At 41.1% G+C, this 26,798-nt stretch overlaps 1 protein-coding gene across 2 annotated transcripts in view; it reads left to right on the top strand.

The window, feature by feature from the left end:
* CACNA2D3 (calcium voltage-gated channel auxiliary subunit alpha2delta 3) overlaps positions 1 to 26,798 on the top strand; it is an 871,068-nt gene that overhangs the window by 421,110 nt on the left and 423,160 nt on the right. For both annotated transcript variants that reach the window (XM_081524872.1, XM_081524871.1), the window contains 3 exons: positions 3,813 to 3,873; positions 3,968 to 4,118; positions 16,487 to 16,561. In XM_081524872.1, coding sequence (XP_081380998.1) covers positions 3,813 to 3,873; positions 3,968 to 4,118; positions 16,487 to 16,561 — 287 coding nt within the window. The remainder of the gene's footprint in view (positions 1 to 3,812; positions 3,874 to 3,967; positions 4,119 to 16,486; positions 16,562 to 26,798) is intronic.

Genomic DNA, 26,798 nt, shown 5'->3' with positions numbered 1-26,798 from the left:
CTGTGTAAATACATATGTCATAGTCCCCCAAAGGGCTTCACTATCTTGATACATCTCAGGGCTCACTCTGTGCCTGGTATTGAACAGAGTATACCTCTTGTCTCCTGGACGTAAAATGATTGTTAGATGAGGGATCCATGTTTTTTTGTTTGTTTTTTTTTCTAGGATCCTCTTTTTTTTTTTTTTTTATGATGCTTCTTTTGTTTAGAGTGGTACAATAGAATGAATCAGTGGCAAATGTACTTGCTCTTAGGCAGAAAGGATGTTTTTTCATTCTTACAAAAGTGTGTCCTGAGTTCTTGCTTTGTCCTAAGCCCCATATGAAGCCCTGAGGATAAAATGGTGAGCTAAGGGGGAAAAGTCACTGCCCCCATTAAGCTTCCTCTTGTGGGGAAATGCATTCATCAGAGATTTTGGCTACCAGTGAGAGAAACTCAGTTCCAACCTACTCCAGCAGGGAACGCATTTATTGAACCTTCTCACCTTCAGAGGATTCCTGAGTTAGGCTCTGCCCTGTTTGCCCCACTCTTCATTTTCATGTGGCAAGAAGACTATGTTGTGTTAGATAAAATTAATTTCCCTCCAATATTAGTTTATAATACCTTTGGGAGAGAAACAATAGGATATTGGAATATTGCACAATATTTCACATTTAATCAGATTTGAGCATTGAATCTGCAGAAGAGGTTTCAACATTATTTTCAGTTTCTCCTATGGATATACACTGAATGTTCTAGGGACATAGTCCTATAAAAGCTGGGAAAGGTAGGCTAGGCATCACTGATGCTGGCCATGAAGTCTGGAGTACCACAGAGAGAAGGCTGCATGGCAGTGAAATCTGCTGCTGAACAGCACCATTCCTTCTATCTTGAGATGCATGCCCCAGCCAGCCTGGGTAGGATCTCATAGGCATATTGACTCTTCCAGAAATTATGTGGTTCCTAGGGGTGCTTCTTGGTTAAATGACAATTCCCTGGATCTCAAAGATGTAAGATGAACCACCTATTATTTCTCTGAAGAGGATTTGATTACTTGAACATTTTCAAAATATTGCTGTGTACAAAAAATATACTAAAATGTTGAAATATCCTAGGAGAGGTAGTACCATCTGGGACAGGGTTTCCTGAAGTTTGTCTCCTAACATTTTGTTCTGAGATTCTTGGGAACAGAAGAGCTCAATGTTCAAATTAATTTGGTAACTGCTGTCTCTTGCTGTCCCAGCAGCAGAGGTTGAAAATGAATTTAAGCAGATTAAAGACCCTCAGATGTTCCTCCCATGGTATAGAAACCAGTTTTACTTTTATTCACTTAACTCTTGCTAACATCCAGTAAATTTTCATGGAACTGCCTTACACTGCCTGTGTAAGGTAGAGAATGGTGGCATGGACTTTGGGAGATCAAGTCGTAGTCCTGACTGGAAATCTCAGGAAAATCTGTTAAACTTTGAGAGCCTTGGAGTCCCTGCCATGAAATGAAGATTTGGGCCCAAAAGGTCAAGTGTGAGTAAGATCATCCTGCAGAGCCCATCTAGCCCTGATTTTGAGGCAACGTATTATCTTTGTTGTGACATCAGGGCAGCTGTGTGTAGAACTGTGTGGAGGTACTGTCTTCGTCCCCTCTGTGTGTATCTCCTTTCCTAACTAGGAAAAGCCTATACCTCCAGGTCCCCACCGTCACCCAGCTCTTCCCTCAGTGTGGACACCTCTCTGCACAGCCACCCCAGCCTTCCTTTGGCTCCTTGAACTCTACGTGCTCTTCTCAGACTTTGGCAGACGTGGTTCTCTCTGCCTTGGGTAATCTTCTTTGCTCTGTGGCCACTCCTCACGTTTATTTTACATGTCCTACATGTTTTACATGTAGTGGGTTAAATAGGGTCCCTCTAAATTCATGTGCCCCTGGAGCCTCAGTTGTTACCTTTCATGGAAATAGGATCTTTGCAGATCTGATATAGTTGGGAAGTGATCCTACTGGATAAGCATTAAATCCCATGTGGCAAGTGTCCTTATGAGAGAGGAGGGCACACCAACACAGAGGAAAGACAGCAATGTGAAGACAGAAGAAGAGATTGGAATGATGCAGCTACAAGTCAGGGAACACCAAGTGTTACTGGGATCTGCCAGAAGCTAAGAAGAGGCAAGGGACGATTCTTCCCTAGAGCAGTTTTGAAAAGCACCAAGTTTCAGCATTGCCTGTGTGGAGTTACAAGCCCATTTTCAGGGGCGGGATCTCAGTCCAAAAGGAGAATATAGAGTGTCACTAATCACTTTCCCTAGGCCCTGGCCTGAATGCTGGGGCAGGAGAACGGACTTGCATGTTTCGTCTCCAGCGGAGTCCAGTGATGAGGCTGTGATGGGGAAGGGCGGCTGAGGAGGGTGAGCAGATAGGGTTATGATCTGAGAACACTGGCCACAGTTCAATTCAAGGAATGTCCACTGAAGGTCTACTATGGGTCAACACATTAAAAATAATTCTCTTTATTTGGACTCAAGCCAGTTCTTGGTGGAGTTATACATTGGAGTATTACTTAGCCTCACTATGGATATAATTTCATTTTGTGTGTCAAGACTGTCAACCTAGCTATACTTGGCTTTATACAAATGTAGTGTGTCAGATGTTTTTAAAATAAACTATATTCTTCTCCTTTAGTGTACAATATCATGTCACTTTTATTTTATCACCATTACCTAATAACCTTCAATTGGCAGTGGCTTCTCTTACTTCTATTTTCTGATTTGTTACAGAGAATCTTTAAATTAGGTCCATTTGTGGGAGGGAGATGTAGGTACAAGGAGAACAGAACAAAATGACTCTTTGGTTTACAAACTTCTATCTCATAGTTATTTCTAAAATAATTTAGTGGTGTTATCTTAAGCACATACCTATTCTCAGCCCAATGTGGTCCAGAGAACTGGCACTTATTAATTGGAAAGGAGAACTTCAATACTACAATCTCAGGCCTTTCTCCTGTGAAAATGATTTTTATGTGACTATTTTCTTAACTGCAAAATCCTTTTTAAGTCCTCCATCCCTGAGCAACACTGATGGTTGAAAACAAGGATTTTCTATCTTACTTTTAGGCAGCAAACACTTTTCTTTTTAAGTGAAAGTTTATTCTTAAAAACTAAGTTTTAAATAGAGAATGTGAAGTTTGGATGTATCCTGACCAGTCTGCAAGCCACAAGGCTAAAGATGTTGGATCCCATTTTATGTAAGGGGAAAACCCCCCAGGCTTCAAAGACTGAAATTCAACTTTTATTATGCAGCGTAATTAGGGCCATTTTATTTCATTTCAGTGTAGAAGGCCAAGCCAAAACAGGGCTGACAAGAGAGCAGACTGTGTATATTCTGAGATGGAAACCTACTGAATACTTTCTAATGCCCCCACCCCCGCCATGCTCTAAACATTACCTATCTGAGTCCAGGAATAGGGCATGACTCTGCCCAGAGATCTACAAATGATGCATCCAGGTCCAGCCACTTGGAGAACAGTGAGAAATGGCCTTGGCAAACTTTAACTAGCCTTAGGAAGGAGCTGCAGTCATGTCCTTTCTTGATGGACAGCGGGTTACTAAAGATGTCACCACTCTCTAGCAGATCCTGGAGCAGCTGAGCTAAGGCTGTGTTTGCTATGGCGTTCCAGCCCTAAAGCACCTTCCCAGAGTTGGTGATGGAGCATGTGATGAGCCCCAGGGTTGGTCTTTGCATGTGATTTTTCACCCTGTTCATTCAATCAGCAGAGCAGAACAGCCTTGAAATGCTATGAATAAATATTTGAAGTTTCTGGGTTTCTCATAACTCCATTTTTCTTCTAGGGATTAAATGGGAACCAGATGAGAATGGAGTTATTGCCTTTGACTGCAGGAACCGAAAATGGTAGGAAATGGTGAAACGTCTTAGTTATTTTTTAAAAGAGAAAATTTGCAGAGACGTTCAGAATTCATTTTTGCTTAATCTTCCTCGGACGTAGGTACATCCAGGCAGCGACTTCTCCAAAAGACGTGGTCATTTTAGTGGATGTCAGTGGCAGCATGAAAGGGCTCCGTATGACGATTGCAAAGCAAACAGTCTCGTCTATTTTGGATACGCTGGGGGATGACGACTTCTTCAACATAATTGCTGTGAGTGCAGCTGTTTTGTGCTTTCTTTGCACTTTGAGTTCACTTGATCTTTTAGCAGCAAGCAGTTAACATTCTTATTGCTTTTGTATACACAACATTAGATGCCCTAGGACAAGGGCCCATTAGTCCCACGTGAGTTCACTGAATCATGATATTGGAGGGGTTTTGGGGTTGGGAAAGCAGTTGGGCACATTTTTTCTCACCTGGCACTCAGGCACTGTCACCTGGAAGAGAAGCAGCAGATTTGGGAACCAAACCTTTTAGAACCTTGGGGAATTAGACTTAGTGAGATTTTCCTTAAACTACTAGATTTTCTTATGTGGAAATTAATTTTAAGCTAGGTTTGTGTGATGACAATGATAGCAATCATGATGATAAGATATTTAAAATGCAGAGAGCAGGGTATGGTTCAGAGAGTACTCTATCTTAGCTTCAGAAACAAAAGTGGTACTTATTAAGTACCTACTGTGTGCCATTTGCATATGTTTCATATTTGCATTATCCTCATTCCTCACAGGAGCTCTAGGAGTAGGGGGTGGTTTTGACGTTTTCTCAGGTGAAGTTGCAGGGATTGAGAGTGTCCGTATCTTGGTAGAGGTCACAGAGCTGAAAAGTGGGAGATCTATGAAGCAAGCCCAGTTAGGAACATGCTGCCTGGGCAGGAGTACTGATTCAGGAGTCCATCTCTAGTTCTTTTTCCTCTTCTCTTCAATTCTCTGATACGAGTCTTTTTAAGGAGCATATAAATACGCTCCTTATTTCTCTCCTACTCTTTTCCAAAGATGATAGCCACATGAGCCGAATTCTTTTACTTGAATACTTAGCTAGGTGCTTCTGCGTGGTGGTTACCTGTGCTTTGCTGAATCACCTCTGTCTGGGACATGGAGTGGATGCAGCAGGCAGTGGAGGCAGTGTGGTGAGGGGGACAGAGCTTGGCTTCAAAGTTGGGACTCTGTTTTGAGTACTAATTTTGCCACACACAATGGCATGTCTTGGGATAAACCACTTGAGTCTGCACCTCAACCTGCAGCTGTGGCAGGTGCAATCTCATTGTCCACAGGGTCCCTGCCAACATAACCTGAACTGGTGCACAGGAAGCCAGTGGTAGGGTATTAAAGAAGGGCTGCTATTTGAAGAGTGAGCAGCCAGGACATGCTCTTAGAGTGCTATTGCTGTGTCTGTATGGCTTATCTGGGCCCCTGAGCCGGGTGTGTCATCATGGAACCCTATTTCTGGGCCGTCTTCTGCATGGGCATGACATCGACTTTTATTTGCTGGCCAGAGGGCACGAGTGTTGAAGTGACTCTGGGCTTACAGAAGGGATTGCTTGATTAGTGTCCTGCCTGCTTCTGATGAGACTTGGAGCAGAAAGGCACAACAACAGGGCACCGTGATTTAATAGCTTCAGATTTTAAAAAGCCCTAAAAAGCAAAAGGGAAAGAAAGAGAATAATAAATTCCATGGGACCAGAGGTTAGTCTTATTTATTCATTGAACTGTCCCTAGTGCCTAGGACAGCACCTGGCAAATAGTAGTTTAAATCCTTGTTGAATGAGTTATACCAGCATTTTCTTTCCATAGCGTACCACTGCCAAGTGTCCCCACGTAGATGATGTTATTGGGTCTTCACCCCAGTTCTGTATTGCTTGGCACGGAGATAGAGGTTCCAGGAGATGACACAGTGAGGACTCAGAAACTGTCCAGGTTCCCCACATCCTCTTTCCCGAGCAGAAATGAAAACAATGTTGTTGAACCACTCAGCCATCTTACTGTGAAACTGTATGGCCTCAGGCATAGCTCTTTGAAGATTTTTTAGATAGAACTTTGGGGTTCCAAATCAAGTTTCTTTCGTTACCAGTCTCATTGTGAATATGCAAACGTGGCCTGATCCTCACACTTCCTGAAGCATTTACAGATAAGAAGCAGCTAATTTGAGACTATCTTTCTTATTAATCTTTAATTACTCATTACAGAAGTATCAGAAATTTGCCTAATAAGAAGAGCTAACTAATTACATTGTGAATCCTTTATCAGTCAGGATTTATTGTTCTGTTAACAAAACCAATCGATTGAAATAATCTCTGTAAGTTCATTAAGATATACAAACAGTGTCAGCTCAATAACGAAGAGAGGGTGATTAAGATAATTAAAAGTAGACATGCCAGTTATTTTAGAACAGTTAAGGAAAAAAATTATTTTTTTTTACCTCAAATTGGTTGCTTTATATAAAGAAACCCATTAGAGGGCCCATTAACCCTCACTGTACATCTGTTTATTAGTTTTCAACATAAATAATCAGCCTCAAGACTATTTACATAATTATTTTGACATCTATAAGGATTCTCTGAACATTTTTTTATTTGAAGACTCTATAGTAAAATCATGAACCCTGTTCCCTTAATGGATAAGGGGATGGATCAAATATGTTCAAACTTATTTTAAAAGCCTGAGGTCATAAAAGGAGCCACTAATTAGTAGTAACTCTTAACATACTGATTGCTTTTAATGTAGGCAACATATATAAAAATTTTAAACAACTCTGTAATGTTCCCATTCCGTTTCCTTTGGCACATATTCTTCCAATTTTTTCTATATATATGAACATATATTTTTCCCACAAAAATAGAATCCTAATTTACAGAATATGCAGCAACTTGCTTCTATACTCGTATTGTATCAAGTGTATCTGCAGAACAGAGAATCCCATCCTCTTAATTTTTTAACCTGCCCCCTTTGCTGGACACTATACAGTTACTAATCTCTTTTCTACATAAGAGTGCTACAATCCATGGACTTGTGCATGTATTTTTGTAAGACTGGATATGCTTCTGTTGAATAAACTCTGCAAGTGAAATTGCTACACTGAAGGATGGTCTGCACAGAGTTAGGAATTATCAGAATGTCCACCAAGTAGGGTATAATATTTACATACTTTGAAACTGTATTGTCAGCTTCATCTCACATAACTAAATACCAAATACTGAGTGGCTTCAACAACATTAATTTATTTTCTCCTAGTTACAGAGGCTAGAAAGTTTAAAATCAAGGTCTGGCAGGACTTAGTTTCTGATGAAAATTCTCTTCCTTGCTTGCACATAGCCACTTTCTGGTCTGCACATATGGCCTTTTCTCCCTGTGCTTCTGCAGAAAGAAAAAGAGAGCGAGCTCTCTCATGTCTCATCTCATCAGGGCACAAGAGTCCTACCTTCCTGACCTCATCTAACTGTAATTATATGGTATATATGGCCGTAATACCATCTCCCACCGGCCCCATCGACAAATACCATCACACTGTGGATTAAGGGCTTCAACATATGAATTAAGTGGAGGACACAAACATTCAGTCCATAACAACAGTATTTTTGAGGGTCCTAATCACTATATTTGCAATTGGCAAGTCTTCATTTGCATGTCCTTAAATCACCTCTTCCAACCCTAAATGTGTTTCACCAGTTTTACCTTGACAAATTTTGTGGTGGTTTTTCCCCATCTCCTTTTCCAATTTTTACAGTGGCAGAATTTCTCTAGTGGTATGTTGAATGTTTTTCCTTTGTCTAAAGTGGTCACTTGGCTGTCTAGAGGAAGATCCCATTGCAGGCTCTAATGAGTATAGGGGGCTGGGATATTTGAAACTCCACCAGGATGCCCTGCCTGTTTGAGTGCATTGTTCTTGTTGACTGGATTCCATTTACAGGAGAGGACATTATTATTTCACCCTTCATTACACTGTCAGTTTTCTCTTGCTTGTGGGTAGATGTTTGAAAAGATGTTTCAGTATTTTCAGTTCAGTTCAGTTCATTTGATCAGTTGTGTCTGACTCTTTGCGCCCCATGGACTGCAGCACACCAGGCCTCCCTGTCCATCACCAACTCCCAAGGTTTACTCAAACTCAAGTTCACTGAGTCGGTGATGCCATCCAACCATCTCATCCTCTGTCGTCCCCTTCTCCTCCTGCCTTTAGTCTTTCCAAGCATCAGGGTCTTTTCCAATGAGTCAGTTCTTCGCATCAGGTGGCCAAAGTACTGGAGCTTCAGCTTCAGCATCAGTCCTTCCAATGAATATTCAGGACTGATTTCCTTTAGGATGGACTGGTTGGATCTCCTTGTAGTCCAAGGGACTCCCAAGAGTCTTCTCCAACACCACACTTCAAAAGCATCAATTCTTCGGTATTCAGCCTTCTTTATGGTCCAACTCTCACATCCATACATGACTCTGGAAAAACCATAGCTTTGACTAGATGGACCTCTGTTGGCAAAGTAATGTCTCTGTTTTTTTAATATGCTGTCTAGGTTGGTCATAACTTTTCTTCCAAGGAGCAAGCGTCTTAATGGCTGCAGTCACCATCTGCAGTGATTTTGGAGCCCAAGAAAATAAAGTCTGTCACTGTTTCCACTGTTTCCCTACCTATTTGCCATGAAGTGATGGGACCGGATGCCATGATCTTAGTTTTCTGAATGTTGAGCTTTGAGCCAACTTTTTCACTCTGCTCATTCACTTTAATCAAGAGGCTGTTTAAGTCTTCTTTGCTTTCTGCCACAAGGGTGGTGTCATCTACATATCTGAGGTTATTGATAGTTCTCCTGGCAATCTTGATTCCAGTTTGTGCTTCATCCAGCCCAGCATTTCCCATGATGTACTCTGAATATAAGTTAAATAAGCAGGGTGACAATATACAGCCTTGACGTACTCCTTTTCCTATTTGGAACTAGTCTGTTGTTCCATGTCCAGTTCTAACTGTTGCTTCCTGACCTGCATACAGGTTTCTCAAGAGGCAGGTCAGGTGGTCCTCTTTTCCCATCTCTTGAAGAATTTGCCACAGTTTGTTGTGATCCACACAGTCAAAGGCTTTGGCATAGTCAATAAAGCAGAAGTAGATATTTTTCTGGAACTCTCTTGTTTTTTCAGTGATCCAACGGATGTTGGCAATTTGATCTCTGGTTCCTCTGCCTTTTCTAAATCCAGCTTGAAACATCTGGAAGTTCACGGTTCATGTACTGTTGAAGCCTGGCTTGGGGAATTTTGAGCATTACTTTACTAGCGTGTGAGGTGAATGCAGTTGTGCTGTAGTTTGAGCATTCTTTGGCATTGCCTTTCTTTGGGATTGGAGTGAAAACTGACCTTTTCCAGTCCTGTGGCCGCTGCTGAGTTTTCCAAATTTGCTGGCATATTGAGTGCAGCACTTTCACAGCATCATCTTTCAGAATTTGAAATAGCTCAACTGGAATTCCATCACTTTCACTAGCTTTGTTCGCAGTGATGCTTCCTAAGGCCCACTTGACTTCACATTCCAGGATGTCTGGCTCTAGGTTGGTGATCACACCATCGTGATTATCGGGGTCATGAAGGTCTTTTTTGTACAGTTCTTCTGTGTATTTTTGCCACCTCTTCTTAATATCTTCTGCTTCTGTTAGGTCCATACCATTTCTGTCCTTTATTTTGCCCATCTTTGCATGAAATGTGCCGTTGGTATCTCTTATTTTCTTGACGAGATCTCTAAACTTTCCCATTCTGTTGTTTTCCTCTATTTCTTTGCATTAATCGCTGAGGAAGGCTTTCTTATCTCTCCTTGCTATTCTTTGGAACTCTGCATTCAAATGGGTATATCTTTCCTTTTCTCCTTTGCTTTTCACTTCTCTTCTATTTACAGCTATTTGTAAGGCCTCCTCAGACAACCATTTGCCTTTTTGCCTTTCTTTTCCTTGGGGATGGTCTTGATCCCTGCCTCCTATACAATGTCATGAACCTCTGGATAGAAAGTAAAAAATACAATCTTAATAATGTTGGAAGCTCTTGTACTTTGTAGACATTTTGTTTGTACAGTTTTTATTCATCCTTGCCATTTGATTTTCAGTGCCATAATGGGGAAGGGAGGAAGGGAATTTCAACAGTGGGAAAGATTTTCCTTGCCCATTCCAGCCATTTTTACACGTTTGCATGTTTGTATTACCTTCATAGCTAAATGTATCTTTTATGTTATACTGGAAATTTCTTTCCAGATCTTTCCAGAGAATAAAAATGAAAAGATAATGCTAAAACTTGTTTTAGTTTTCTTGAGCAGGATATTGCAAAATCTATCTAAGATCAATGAACTAAATGATTAAATTATGAAAAAAATTTTGAAATATGAGAGTGATTTTGTGCAGTTGAAGTTAAAATTTAAGGTCAAACCACTGGTGCATGAAGAGAGATGTTTCTGACAAGAGAAAAGCCATATTTTTCTGATTCACTTTGAAGTCTAACTCCAAGCCATGCATTAAATTAACAATATTATCATAAAAATGAGAGTGCTAATTCTGCTCCATGCTGAAATTTGAAAAATGATTTTACAGAAGCCTAAGCCATGCATTAAATGAACACAGTATTAACTGGGCTGATATTGTTAAATCAATTTAAATCCCTCCTGTAGGCCGGGTTTGTGCAGAGTTGAATAGAGAAGAGCGTTATTTGTTAGTTCAACCCAGAACTTTCTGGTGCCCTGGTTTTAATTTGCAGAATTTTCTTCAGAGCTGTTTGTCCAGTGCTTTGCCTGCTGTGGATTTGCTTTTTAAAGTAATCGATTCCGTATTAAAAGAATAAGGATGGTATTTTCTTTTGGTGCTCATTTGTTCTGTATTGCTAATTATGTCCAGTTGTGTTTCAAATTACACAAGAAGCTTTTGTAATGCAAAAGATCCCTGGGATGCCTTGTGTTGGTGAAAATATTGTGGGTTCATCTGCTTCATTACATAATCTCTACACATTTTCATTCTAAAGGCTATTTAATCAAAAGTGCATCAATAAAGCCATAAAAGTATTTAATGGAGTTCCAGCAGTTCTGCATCACTTTCTTTCATTGTATAATCATGCCAGTATTTTAACTCTATGCTTTTTGTTTTTTGTTTTGTGCCACTTAGCATTCTCTAAAATGTACCAATTTACTTCCTTTGCATTTTATCATCTGGTTTTTGAAGAGACTAGAGATTCTCATCATATTATTTTATTTATTTCTTTGTCTTGCGTCAACCTTTTTTCTTCTTTAGGCTTTGTCTCTAATCTTTTCCATCAGTAATCTTTAATTTTGCCTTTCATTTCTTTGTTCTGGTTGTTTATTTATTCAACAAATGCTATTGAGAGTTATGAGTTAGGTACTGGAGCTGCTTTGGTAGTTAAGGAAGACAGGTTTTCTTCCCACATGAACTTCAAGGTTTTGGGTTTGTATGTGTTGGGTATGGATGCAACCAGGAAGAAGGTGCTCACAGTCAAGGGTCCACAGAGCAGTCTCAGAGAGGGGCAGGGAAGTGGGGAGGCTAAGAGAGCACCAAGCTGGGACATGCAGCCAGCTAGGGACTCAGTGGTCGCTTCTTGGAATAAGCAATGATGAAGTGAACACTTTAAGACAGATAGGCATTAACCAGGGGTATGCAGTGAGGTGGGGCAGGAAAAATAACAAACAACTGAGGAGGAAAGTGCTGTTTTCAGATTGTAATAAATCCTGTCCCACCCCCAGGAAGTATAGACCTGGCTGGCTTGACCAAAAGGAGTTCAGTGACTGGATGTAGTGGACTCGGGGGTGAATGTGGGAAGCAGAGAGAACGGGTGAGTGGGGCTGATGCGGGAAAGAATGGTACGGGATTGAGAGAGTCGGTCCAGATCATTCTGTGTGTTCAGCCAGGTACAGGAACTAGTACATCCCCTGAAGACATGGAAGAAGTCTGAGCTGCAGGGTGACATGTCCACATGTTTCCTAAAGTCTCTCCCTTCTTCATGAGGTCTTTCCTCAGTCTCTTTTATAGGCAGCTGATCATCTTGTTCTGTTAGGCCTGAGAGATGCATTGGTTTCATTGATCACCTCCAGCTTCCAACGTTAAGCAGGGTTCTGAATCCCCAGTATCATGCAGAGCCCACAGTCACCTGCCCTTTGCTCTCCAGTCTCTGGGCTGAAATTTACACAAGCCAGCATGTGACACGATTCTACATCAATGCTAAAGCTTACATGAATCTTAGCTGGTGAACCCAACCCATTTATTCTTGTTTTCTTCTCCCCAAAGTTCTGGCCATTCATTGAATGAAGCTTGTCTTTCCTCTTTTAGATCATCATTAAATCTCCCATTGAGGACTTTGCTGTGTCCTTAAAATGAGAGATTTGGGAGTACTTCCAGAGATTAGTAAAAAGGAAAGAAAAGACAGATGGTGACATATCCCGTGCTGTCAGAGTATAGAGTTTGGTGGTTGGCCTGAAGAGAGAATAGTGAGATATAGCCTAACATACGAAGAATAACATGGGTTTCTTTTGAGCAACCCTCCCCCCCACCCCGCCTTTTTTTTGGGTGGACCATGGGCACTTCCCTGGTAGCTCAGATGGTAAAGAATCTGCCTATGGTGCAGGAGATCTCGGTTCAATTCCTGGGTCAGGAAGATCCCCTGGATAAGGGAATGGCAACCCATTCCAGTATTCTTGCCTGGAGAATCCCATGGACAGAGAAGCCTGGCAGGCTATAGTCCATGGGGTCGCAAAGAGTCAGACACGACAGCAATTAACACTTACTTATGACAGCATCACAGATAAGTACTTTTTATTGTGAAAAGGAAAAGCATATATTATTGAGCACATTCTTTTACTGATAGAAGTAAGAGGAATTGTTTCCGTGATTATTCCATAATGATGATCACGGGCAAATTTAGCCAGTGTTTGATATCTGTGACACATGGCAGATGCTTAGTTAATATTCAGGAGGGAAACGAACAAAGGATTTCATGGCGGATACCTTCCTACGAGGGGATTTGGCAGTAGGCCACCGGCACTGTCTTGGCTCCCTGTCTGCCAAAGACCCAGGTTACTGGGAGGGTTCAGAGTTTAGCGAGGAGTGAGGCAGCGTGCAGCTGCACAGTGTGGTGGTTTCTGCCTCAAGTGTTTAGAGTCACGTGTGCGTAGCGGAGCAGGACTTCTTTCCAGCAAATACAGTGTCTGTGCTCTGGGGAGGCCAGGGGTATGTGAGCCCTGTTTCCAAGAGTAGGTCATGGTCATTGCCCCACCTCGTTCCTACTTAGCAAGTACCACCTCCTGTATAGTCTATGTCAGTCTTCTATGAAGCACACAGCACAGTCACATATATATTTTCTTTCTTTCTTGGTCTCATGAACCCACACACTTTCTTTCTCTTTCTTACATGAAGGTTCTGTGTTGACTCTTCACTGAACCATCTCATTTCATCCTCACAGTAAGCTCATGAGAGATGTTGTTAACAATCCCCATTCCCCTAATATGAACACTGACTCTAAAAGAGCAGAGATGCTTCAGCCAAGATCACGTAGCTAGTGTGTATCTGAGCCCGGATTTGAACCCACCCTGTTTGCCCCAGTTGCTTTAGCTCTATGATCTACCCTTGTGCCAACCAGGCAGGCGAAAGGAAGGAGGAAACTGACTGCGACTGATATCTTGAGTCTGTGTGGCATATTCTAAGCTCTTTAAAGAGTGAAAGTTCTTTGTCCATCTTTTCACCATGTGATTAGTGGGCTGGCTGGACTGTCTCTAGGGCTGCCTTGGCTCTCTCCCAACTTGCTAAGAGACCGCTTCCATTTTCCAGAAACTTGTAGGAAAGACTAAAAAGTTTGAGGAAAGAGGGAGGTGGCTGAGTGCCTCCCTAGAGTTCACACCTAGTCATGGGAGGGAGCCAGAGCAAATGGCAGAACATTATTGCATCTGGCTAACAATTATGTGGGCTTATTCAGTGGCTCAGCGGTAAAGGATCTGCCTGCAATGCAGGAATCACAGAAAATGCAGGTTCGATCTCTGGGTTGGGAAGATCCTCTGGAGGAGGGCATAGCAACCCACTCCAGTATTCTTACCTGGAGAATCCCATGGGCAGAGGAGCCTGGAGGGCTACAGTCCATGGGGTCACATAGAGTCAGACACAGATGAAATGACTTAGTATGCATGCAGGCAATGGTGATGTGCATTGCATCCTTTTCTGTAAGACCATTGATATCTAATTGTTTAAGTAGAGATGAAGGAGAACTGAAGGAAGCCATTGTATCTTAGGAGTGGAGGTGACCAGATCTTTATTGTAAATGGACTTGGCCATCTCACATCACTGTTTCACAAAGTAGAAATATAGGGGATATACATTAAAACGCAGAAATGGAAAGTTTTCCAGATGGAGAGCTGCTGGGAGCCTGGGAACAGCTCTGCAACCAGGGCACTCTTGGTGTCCCCCCTGGAGGAGTGCTGGGTGGCATGGTGAGCATGCACAGCCCACGGGCCTCTTTGGCACAGCCGCCCGGTGTGTACTGTTCCCTCACATGGACAGCTGAGCCCAGCTCCCTTTGGTGATACAGTCCAGATTGCTCAGCATAGTTTTGTCCTGATGCAGTCAAGGGAAATTAGTTAACTGCAAGCTTGGATGATGCCACTAACAAGCTGGCGGGGGTTCAGAGGAGCAGATTCCTCCATTGTGGCCACGACTTGTACAGTGACAGTGAACATGGTTTTGATTACTGCACATGTTCCTCCTTGATGAGGGCAAGAACTTCTTGGTCTTCTTTACTTGTAGGCCCCCCACATATACAGGCCTTTACATACCAAAGCAATTTCAGGTATTTTGCCTTGTTGGATCTTCACAGGGGCCTGTGGAGGGTTAACAGAAGGTGAATTAGCACCTTATACATAAGAATCTGGGATCAGAGATGTTTAGTGACTTCCCCAGGGCCACACAGTTAGTGTATGACTGAGTCAGGACTTGGACCCAAGAGTTCTGACTCATGCCTCAGATTATATAACCCTAAGAATCAATATTGTGAATGTGTTTCAGGCAAAATATAGATAAAGTTTTAAAATTTACCTGGAAAATGTAGTTGAAAAGTTTTGGGCTATAAGTTACAGAACGACTGAATGAAAGTTACTTCATTATATAGACATCTCATAATCTCATGGAAGAGGCCTCAAGGAGAGCAACTGCAGTTTGGTACAGTGATTGAAGTGTCGGCAAGGACCCACACTGGATCTATCTTCCTGCTCTGTCTTCCTTGGGACTTTCTGTCCGTTTTTAACCTTGTCAACCTTTGCAACCTCATTCTTGTGAAATAGCTGCTGCAGCTCCACAGTAGCATCCCAAGAGGGAAAGAAGGCAGTGGGTATAGAATTATGAGTTTTCCTTTAATGGAAAGAAAAAAAAAATTATGGAAACCGCCCAGAAAACTTACCTCTTGTGTTTTATTGGCTAGGAATGGACTACTTGACCACTCCCGGTTGCAAGACATGTTATGAAGTCCTGTATCCAACAGAGGGGGACAAAATACCTGTGACTGACTAAGAATAATTATGCTTCAAAAATAAAAGGAATTAAGCTTTAGGAATGACATATCATCACCTTAGACCAAATCAGTCAACAGAGGCTATTTCCCAGAGGAAGTAAGAGTGAGGTGGCCCAGAGGATGAATAGGCACAATTTGGGAGATACCAAAGGAGAACTTCAGGCAGGAGGCCCAGTGGTGGAAGGCCTGAAGGTAAAGATGGGTCATCTCAGAGGACAGGAAGGGAATTAGGGCTGACCAGTGCTGCGTTTATGGGGAGGGCTAATGGGTGAAGATGATAGAAAGGTTAATGGGGCCAAGTGCCCAGAGCCCTGCCAAGCCCTATGAATGTTCCTCTGCAGAGCAAAGGGGAGCTCTGAATGGCATTGACAAGAGAGGGCATGATTAGATTTGTGTTTTGAAATGTCCCAGCCTAGCTACAGTGCAGAGTACCATGCTTGATGAGAAAAATTTAAACACTCAGATGTTTTCTTCCTAGTTGTGAGCTTTGGACAACAACAAAGCTTTATTATCTGGGTAGTCTGGAATCAAAAATGATTCCTGGCATTGGCCTATGTGGACAGTGGTGTCACTATACATGTGTACTGCTCTGACTAATACTGCAAAGCCTCCTATAGGGGAACATCAAGATCTCTGCTTTCCAACCTTCTGTCCTCACTCATAGTTGACCTGCACATGGGTTCCTTGGCTTCATGAAACCAAAGGCAGGAGCTAGAGTTATATCCACCCCAGTTTGGAACACTATTTAGATCTCAGCTGGACCATGTGCTGTCAGCCATACCCCGGGAACCCCTGTTTGGAGTCACCCCTGAAGGATTATCAGTTAACTGTGTACACTCTGGTCACTGCCATCCACCAACATGTGCTCTAGGTTTCCCACTCAAACAAGAAATGAATAAAGTCTGTCTTTGCACTTAAACACAATTTTTTAAATAGGGCCACCAATTGAGAAAGTCACCTTGCAGAAATGAATTGAGCCTGTGATCATGGTGCTTTTTTGTTTGTATGTGTTATCTTTAAATTATTGTGTACCCTTCAAATGCTTAATTGTTTACTCTTGACTGTTTCTTACCTTTGCAGTATAATGAGGAGCTTCACTATGTGGAACCTTGCCTGAATGGAACATTGGTGCAAGCCGACAGGACAAACAAAGAGGTAAGGCCTGCTGCTGGGCAGGTGCCTGGCACACCCGCCTCCTTCACAGTGACCACTTACAATAATTCTGTCCTAGTTTTTAGAAACTCATCAAAGGTACTGCCCTTTCATTGAGGGCCTTGGAACCCAAGTGTGTAGAACATTTATGAAGAGACCTAAATAAAACCATAGCAGTGAAATATATTGAGTTTCGACACTCACTAGTTATGAAACATTCACATTGATTTTCTTTTTCTTTTGTTCTAAGCATACCCTGTGTTGTGCTTTTCACCCATATTGACACCATTGAAAGCATACAGCTCTTGATGAGATTTCAAAGAAAATTGAACCCACTTGCTATATCTCTTCTTGCACTTAGTAAAAGTGATTAAGTAACTGTTGGGAAATATTGGGGTAACTTCCTGGATCAGAAGGTAAGCTTTACAAGGGTAGGGACTATGTTACTCTTGACTGTATCCTTAATGCTCTGAGCATTGAGTGCTCCATAAATATATTGTCTGAAACAAAATAAAGGTATGTTAATGGAATAAAAGTTTCCTTTACAATTGGAGCATTCCTGGAAAATTTCCAGGATACATTTCTATGAAAATCTATTTTTCCTTTGGCCGCCTTTAAATATGTCAGTGCCACCATCACAGCCATCACCAGTTACCTCCACAGGGCCAGGTGACAATTTAGGTTGAAAGTGTAGCTGTGGCTGCAACAATATCATACCTCCTGGGACTCAACACTGCCATCACTCAGTTTACTTGGTTGTACATGCCATGTGGGTACAATAAAATAATGCTCCTCCCCTAGAGAGTAGGTATGGCTTAGGCAGTGGCCACGGTAGCACTCTGTGATTTTCTGTGCATGTGCTGGGAAGAACCGCTAGCCCAGATGGGGAGGGAGTGCCATGGGTGCCGTGCTAGATGCAGGGAGTAGAAGTGTGGGCTCACTGAGAGGGTGAGCATAGAGGATTGGGAGAAATTCATTACAACTGGAACAAAGAGAAGGAGAAGTTATACCAGAGTTAATATCCAACCTTCAATCTGAGTGAGAAGCACACTAGAATAAGCTTTGCTTTTAGGAAAGAGAAGCAAGTGCATTGTGCTTCAAAGAGCAAGTGTATCCAGGGACTGTTTGTTTATGGTTATTTTTTAGGGTAAGGTAGGAAAAAATAAACTCAGCCAAATTTCTCTAGGGACTTTCTCTTTGTTGGCCATTGCCTGGGTCTAGAGGAGACAGCAATGGCAACACACGCCAGTGTTACTGCCTGGAGAATCCCATGGATGGAGGAGCCTGGTGGGCTACAGTCCATGGGGTCGCTAAGAGTCAGACACGACTGAACGACTTCACTTCCACTTTTCCCTTTCATGCATTGGAGAAGGAAATGGCAACCCATTCCAGTGTTCTTGCCTGGAGAATCCCAGGGACGGGGGAGCCTGGTGGGCTGCCATCTGTGGGGTCACACAGAATCGGACACGACTGAAGCGACTTAGCAGCAGCCGCAGCCTGGGTCTAGAGTTCACCCCCTTACTAATTTTGTAGCATCTTCCAGAGTCTTAAGAAGGTGTCCAGTGATGGTGCTTGCAACAATAACTAGAGAAGATGCTTAAAATGCTTCCTTCAGGTGGATTCCTAGATGTACGCAGACATCTATGTTATTTATGTTATCTATGATATTTGGAGGTATGAAGTCTTATGAATGAAAAAATTATTAGAGAATGTGAGAAAAGAACTTCATTTAAAATTGCCTTTGAACTTTTGAACGTTGACTTTTGAAGTAGTTTTTATTAAAATTAACCCAGACTTTTGATTCTGCCAGTATATAGTAGCCATATTTTAATCAGATCCCTCCCCTTACAACTGAAAAACCATGGATATAGCATCACCAGTGAGTATAGGAAGACATGCAAGGTAGAAAAAAAGTGAACTGTCCAGACTTAAAGACATGAAAGCAAGTTCCCTGGGCTTCTTATTGATTCCCATGTATCCCAAATAGAGAACTCCAGAAGTCTCCTGCCTGTGCCAAAAAACAGGTACAAAAATCACACAAACAGAAGCCAGTATTAACAAGAATCAGATGTTGAAATTTAAATTAAAAAAATAATGCTTTAAAAATTGAAATGTTTCAAAAACAGGAATTCTCTTGAAATAAATGCAAACAATATAAAGTCTCAACAAAGAAATATAAATTATAAAAAAGAGCCAAATGGAAATTATAGAACTGAAAAATACAGTCACCAAAATAAAAAGCTCACTGGATCAGCTCAATTGGAGATGACAGAAGATAGAATCAATAAACTTCAGGACAGATCAATAGAAATTATCCAGCCTGTGCAACAGAGAGAAAATAGAATGGAATGAAATGACAAGAGTCTGAGGGACACATGAGACAGCAGAGGGCTAGCATTCATGTCATAAATGTCTCAGGAGATGAAAGAGTGGGACTAGATAGATATTTAAAAATATATTGGCTGAAAACTTCAGCAAATTAGTGCATGTTCAAGAGGCTGAGCAAATTACAAATTGGATGAATCCAAGTAAATGCATGGGAAGACAGTATAATTAAATATGATCGTGTGTGTGTGTGTGTGGAGTCACCTCAGTTCAGTTCAGTGGCTCAGTCATGTCCGACTCTTTGTGACCCCATGGACTGCGGCATGCCAGGCTTCCCTGTCCATCACCAACTCCTGGAGCTTATTCAAACTCATGTCCATCGCATCGGTGATGCCATCCAACCATCTCATCCTCTGTGGTCTCATTCTCCTCCCTCCTTCCATCTTTCCCAGCATCAGGATCTTTTCCAATGAGTCGGTTCTTCACATCAGGTGGCCAGAGTATTGTAGTTTCAGCTTCAGCATCAGTCCTTCCAGTGAATATTCAGGACTGATTTCCATGTATTTAATAAGTTGTTAATTAAATTATATCAAACATATAGTTAAGATCCATTCCTTCACAAGTTCAGTTCAGTCGCTCAGTCGTGTCCGACTCTTTGCGACCCCGTGAATTCCAGCACGCCAGGCCTCTCTGTCCATCACCAACTCCCGGAGTCTACCCAAAGCCAGGTCCATCGAGTCGGTGATGCCGTCCAACCATCTCATCCTCTGTCGTCCCCTGCTCCTCCTGCCCCCAATCCTTCCCAGCATTAGAGTCTTTTCCAATGAGTCAACTCTTCCCATCAGGTGGCCAAAGTATTGGAGCTTCAGCTTCAGCATCAGTCCTTCCAATGAATGTTTGGGAATGATTTCCTTTAGGATGGACTAGTTGGATCTCCTTGTAGTCCAAGGGACTCTCAAAAGTCTTCTCCTACACCATAGTTCGAAAGCATCAATTCTTCAGCCCTCAGTTTTCTTTATAGTCCAACTCTCACATCCATACATGACTACTGGAAAAACCATAACCTTGACTAGAAGGACCTTTGTTGGCAAAGTAATGTCTCTGCTTCTTAATATACTGTCAAGGTTGATCATAACTTTTCTTCCAAGGAGCAATTTTAATTTCATGGCTGCAGTCACCATCTGCAGTGATTTTGGAGCCCCCAAAAATAAAGTCTCTCACTGTTTCAGTTGTTTCCCCATCTATTTGCCATGAAGTGATGGGACTGGATGCCGTAATCTTAGTTTTCTAAATGTTGAGTTTTAAGCCAACTTTTTCAGTCCCCTCTTTCACTTTCATCAAGAGGCTCTTTAGTTTTTCTTCACTTTCTGCCATAAGAGTGGTATCATCTGCATATGTGAGGTTATTGATATTTCTCCTGACAGTCTTGATTCCAGCTTGTGTTTCATCGAGCCCAGAATTTCTCATGATGTACTCTGCATATAAGTTAAATAAGAAGGGTGACAATATACAGCCTTGACGTACTCCTTTCCCGATTTGGAACCAGTCTGTTGTTCCATGTCCAGTTCTAACTGTTGCTTCTTGACCTGCATACAGATTTCTCAGGAGGCAGGTCAGGTGGTCTGGTATTCCCATCTCTTTCAGAATTTTCCACAGTTTGTTGTGATCCACACAGTCAAAGGCTTTGGCGTAGTCAATAAAGCAGAAGTAGATGTTTTTCTCTCAAGTTGCTTCAGTCGTGTCCAACTCTTTGTGACCCTGTGGACTGTAGCCCACCAGGCTCCACTGTCCATGGAGTTTTTCAGGCAAGAATACTGAAGTGTGTTGCCATTTCCTTCTCCAGGAGATCTTCCCCACCCAGGGATCCTACATAAGGGAAAAAAAGTGAAATCTTCCAGAGAGAAAGGGCATATTATTTAAAGTACCAATTTGAATAACAGCAGATTTTTCATATGAAATCATGGAGATCGGAGGGAATTGCCATAGCATTTTTCAAATATTGAAAGAAGTGCACTGTCCACCAGGATTCTATATTCAGTGAAAAAATTGTTCATGAATGAGGGAATAAAGACATGTTCAGATGAAGGAAAACTATGAGAATTTTCTTGCCAGCAAACCTGCCATTAGAGAATAATTAGAGAATTTCTCCAAGCAGAAAGGAAATAACAGAAAAAAAGCTTGAAACTTCAGAAAGGAAAGAATATTGATTTGATTAAATATAGGAGTAAGTATAATATAGTATCTTAATTCTCAAGAGATTTTAAAAAAATTTTATTGATGTTCCCAGATGGCTCTGTGATAAAGAATCTATCTGCCGAGCAGGAGATGTAGGTTCAGTCCCTGAGTTGGGAAGATACCCTGTTGAAAGAAATGGCTAGTATTCTTGCTTGGGAAATCCCACGGAGAGAGGATTCTGGTGGGCTACAGTCTGTGGGGTCACAAAAGAGTTAGACATGACTTGGCAACTAAACAACAACAATAGTTGATTTACATTGTTGTTTTAATTTCTGCTGTACAGCAAAGTGACTTAGTTATCCATATATATATATCCATATATATATATATATACACATACACATACATATATGTGTGTGTATGTATATGGTATGTGTGTGTGTGTGTGTGTGTATATATATATATATATATAGTGGAGAAGACAATGGCCCCCCACTCCAGTCCTCTTGCCTGGAGAATCCCATGGACAGAGGAGCCTGGTGGGCTGCAGTCCATGGGGTCGCTAGGAGTCGGACACAACTGAGCGACTTCACTTTCACTTTTTCCTTTCAATTACTGGAGAAGGAAATGGCAACCCACTCCAGTATTCTTGCCTGGAGAATCCCAGGGATGGCAGAGCCTGGTGGGCTGCCGTCTATGGGGTCGCACAGAGTCGGACACGACTGAAGCGACTTAGCAGCATATATATATATATATATATATATATATATATATATATATATATATATATAAACTTTTCCACTATGGTTTACTCACAGGATTTTGAATTATATTTCCCTGTGCTATACAGTAGGACTTTGCTGTTTATCCATCCTGTATATAATAGTTTGCATCTACTAATCCCATACTCCCAATCCTTCCCTCCCCCACCCCCCTTTCCTTTGATAACTACAAATCTGTTCTCTATGTCTGTAAGCCTGTTTTTCTTTTGTAGATAAGTTCACTTGTATTGTATTATAGACTTCACGTATAAGTGACATCATATGGCATTTGTCTTTCTTTTTTAAAATTTATTTATTTATTTGTGGCTGCACTGGGTCTTTGTTGTTTTCTCTAGTTGCGGCGAGGGGGGGGCTACTCTTTGTTGTGGTGCGTGAGCTTCTCATTGTTGTGGGTTTTCTTGTTGCAGAGCATGGGCTCTAGGCACACAGGCTCAGTAGTTGCCCTGTGGCGTGTGAGATCTTCCTGGACCAGGGATCAAAACCTATGTCCCCTGCCTCAGCAGGCAGATTCTTAACCACTGGACCATCAGGAAAGTCCCTTGTCTTTCTCTTTCTGACTTACTTTGCTTAGTATGATGATCTCTAGGTCCATCCATGTTGCTGTAAATGCCATTATTTCATTCTTTTTGGTGGCTGAGTAATACTCAGTTTTGTGTGTGTGTATCCCATCTTCTTCATCTGTTCGTCTGTCAGTGGACGTTTAGGTTGTCTCCCTGTCTGGGCTGTTGTAAACAGTCTTGCTACAAACATAGGGGTGCGTGTATCTTTTCAAATTATACTTTTTTCTGGGTATATGTCCAGGGGTAGGATTGCTGGATCGTATGGCAACTCAGTTTTTAGTTTTTGAGAAACCTCTGTACTGTTATTTATAGTGGCTGCACCAGTTTACATTCCCACAAGCAGTGTAAGAGGGTTCCCTTTCTCCACACCTTCCAAGATTCTCAAATCATATTTGATAGTTGAAGCAAGAATTATTATAGCTACATTTGATGTGGTGCTCAATGTCTGTTGAGGAAATTCTTAAGACAGTTGTATTTGAAAGTGTGGAAGGTAAAGGAATGTAATTAGAAATAAGATTTCTACATTTCACTGGAAGTAGTAAATGCTGATATCAATAGAATGTGATAAATTGCATATTTATATTATAGTACCTAGAGCAACCATTGTGAAAACAATAAAACGAGGAATACTTAAAAAGTAATTAAAAATTAATAAATATATAAATAAATAAATAGCATTTTCAGGGGGAAAGAAATCTGGTGTGAATATTGTCCTGTCAAATTTCTCATGCTTTGGTGAAATTCAGAAGATGGTGTTCTAATCTTAACATATGCCTTGCACAAATATTGTTATGTTGTATTTTGTATTGCAAAAATGAGCTGCTTCTTTCAGGAAAATCAAAAGGTTTATATTTACATCTCAAAATGCTAATAAATAGTTATTTTTCTTAAAAAAAAAGTAGCTCACAAAAATGTAAGAAAAGAGAATTAGAGATGAGAAATTAAGAAGAAATGAGCAGGTAAAAAAGATAAAAAGGAAGACTTAATCTCTAACATAATTATTATTTTAAACATGAATGGTCTAGGCACACCAATTAAAAGATAGAGATTGGCCAAGTAGATCTAAAAAAAATATGAGCCAACCATAGGCTTACTATAAGAAATTTGCTTCTAATACAGTGACAAATGTATGTTAAACATAAAATGATGGGAAAAGATACACTATGCAAGCTTTAAAAGAAATAGAAGTGGCTATATTAGTATCAAGTAAAGTCATCTTCAGAGCAAAGAAAAATACTAGAGGCAAAGAGGGGCATTATATAATGGTAAGTGTCAATCCACCAGGAAGAAACAACAATTTTAAGTATGTTTGGACCAAACTATGGAGTTTCAAAACACATGAAGCAAAAATTAAGAGTTGAGAGTAGAGATAGAAAAACTTACAGTTATAACTGGGGACTTGTACACTTCACATTTGTGAATTGCTAGATTATTAAACTGAAAATCAGCAGGGATATGGAGGAACTGAGCAACACCATCAGTCAATAAGATCTAGCTACCGTTCATTGCATACTTTACCCAACAACAGTCCAATGTATATTCTTTCAAGTATGCATTGAACATGAGCCAGGATAAAAGAGATCCTGGGAATTCCCTAGTGGTCCGTTTGTCCTTTGTAGAAGGAAATGGCAACCTACTCCAGTATTCTTGCCTGGAGAATCCTGTGGACAGAGGACCTTGGCGGGCTACAGTCCGTAGTGTAGCAGAGTCGGACACGACTGAGGTGACTTAGAACACACTGCCAGCAGTTAAGACTCTGGGCTTCTGGGACTTCCCTGGCAATTCAGGGGTTAAGACTCCATGCTTCCAATGCAGGGGTGTGGGTTCAACCCCTGTCAGGGAACTAAGATCTTACATGCCATGAGGCATGGCCAAAACTCAAAAGGTAAAAGACTCTGTGCTTCCACTGCCGGGGGCCTGGGTTCGATCCCTGGTTGGGGAACTAGGATCCCACATGCCACACAGCCAAAAAAGTAAAAGAAATGATGGACCTTGGGTCATAATACAAACCTCAGGGACTGTAAAAGAGTTAAAATGATGAAGAGTATTTTTTATGATTATAATGGAATCAAATTAGAAATCATTAGCATAAAGACATCAGAAGAATCTCTATTAACATTTCTAAATTAAACAATATACTGCTAAATAATTCATGGGGCACAGAGAACATCTTGGAGGCGATTTTAAAAATATAAAGCTGAATGAAAATGAAAAGACAATGTATCAAAATGTGTGGGACAAAGATATAACAACATCCAGAGGGAAATTTATAGCACTGAATTCTTACATTAAAGAGAAATGCCTCATATTAATAACTTAACTTTTACTGAAAGAAACTAGAAAAAGGAGAGCAAAATAAACCCAAAGCAAACAGAAGGAAAGAAATAATAAAGAGCAGAAATATTCTGCCAGGAGACCCAGGTTTGATCTCTGGGACAGGACAATCCCCTGAGAAGGAAATGGCAACCCACTCCAATATTCTTACCTGGGCAGTCCCATGCAGAGAGGAGCCCAGTGGGCTACAGTCCATGGGGTCGCAAAAGAGTCGGACACAACTGAGTGACTAAACAACAACAACAGAGATCAGTTACAGGCTTACCTCATTTTATTTTGCTTCAGTTTGTTGAGCTTTGTAATAATATTGCAGTTTTAGCAACCCTGCATCAAGGAAGTCTGTTGGCACTATTTTTACAACAGTCTGTGTCACTTCACATCTCTGTGTCACATTTTGGTAATTCTCACAATATTTCACACATTTTCATTATTACTGTATTTGTTATGGTGATCTATGATCAGTGATCTTTGATGTTAGTAATCTAATTGTTTTGGGATGCTACCAACTGGACCCACTTAAGATGGCGAACTTGGTCAGTAAATGTTTTGTGAAAGTCACTCAGGTGTGTCTGACTCTTTGTGACCCCATGGACTATACAGTCCACGGAATTCTTCAGGCCAGAATACTGGAGTGGGTTGTCATTCCCTTCTCCAGGGGATCTTCCCAACCCAGTGGTCAAACCAAGGTCTCCTGCATTGTAGGCGGATTCTTTACCAGCTGAGCCACAAGGGAAGCCCAAATGTTTGTGGTTTAGTACAGTTCCAGCAAGGTTTTTATAGACATAGACAAGGAGATTCTAAAGTTTGCACAGAAAGGCCCTAAAATAATAAATAGTCTTGAAAAGGAAGGAAGGAAGAGTCACCCCACTGTCCCCAGTGCCTCCCTTGTGTGTCTTCTGTGGGCTTTGATTCTGCAAGGTCAGGTGCCCATTCTGGATCCATAATTGCATCTCCAATGGGTGGAACAGCCCAACCAGCAGCCTAGTCTGGGTGTCTACAGCTGTGGGAAGGAGGCAGGCCTGTGTAGGACAGACCTACTTGGTTTTCCAGAATGAAAAGACTGGGCAACTAGGTCAGTACCTGTGAGGTTGATGCTCAGTAGAAGTATTAATTAATGAATGAATGGATAAATGAATGAATGAATAGATAAGCTACCTGGGAGAGGATTCTCGTTGAATGATTTTTCTTTCATTTCAATAGAAGATCCACAAAACGTTGAAAACAAAAGCATGAAATGCATTATGTTTGAATATAATCAGAACATTCTGAACTCGATTGTGAATGAAATTATCTGATTCCAGGGTTGACATTCCTTACTACTCTGTCTAATTCAGTCCAATCCCCTGAATGGCAACGTTGATGCCATTTTCTCTTGTTCTTTTTGAAATAAGGATGGGGATTATGGCCTGTATAAACTGTGTATAACTGGCAGTGTGCATACACATTTATGCTAGCCTTCCATACTGTTAGTTGAATAATTCTGACTAAAATGTGTCAAATCCTTTGGAATATTTCATTCTTCACTCAAAAACTCCATTTACCTCCTGAGAAGTTCTCGTGACAGTGAAATAACAGATTCTTTCTTACCTTTTCATCTTATGACTATTTCCCTGATGGTCACTGAAATGCTACTTGTAGTTAATGAAAGGGCTTCTACAAGGTGACACCTGGGATTATTATGTCATGTACCTTTAGTCCAATGACAGCTAACTCTGATTTCCAAATATTTAGATGAGCTAAAAAAATCAAAACTGGATAATTTTAATTAAAGCAGTATTTGATAAAATTCACTTTAGAAATTTAAAAGAGGAATGAGAGCATCTTGATGTCTTGAAATAAAAGAAAATGTTGGAGCAAAAAACACTGGCCTTGAACATACTGAATAGTCCTGTTTCACAGATTTCCTGTGATTTTGCTTGACATGGCCCATGACACATCATTCCTGAAAAAGTGATCTTGAGGTTCTATTAAGCTTTTGTCTTTTAAAGGCATTGTTTACTGTCTAGAGAGAATTTTCTTTTGCTGTTTTATGCACCAAATAACTGAAATATTTTTTCTTTAAGG

This window comes from Giraffa tippelskirchi, chromosome 9 (genome assembly GCF_054371585.1).
Source record: "Giraffa tippelskirchi isolate mGirTip1 chromosome 9, T2T-mGirTip1v1.2.pri, whole genome shotgun sequence".
NCBI lineage: Eukaryota > Metazoa > Chordata > Mammalia > Artiodactyla > Giraffidae > Giraffa > Giraffa tippelskirchi.
Note: the sequence above shows the minus strand (reverse complement) of the source record. Positions and strands in the feature narration are given on the sequence as shown.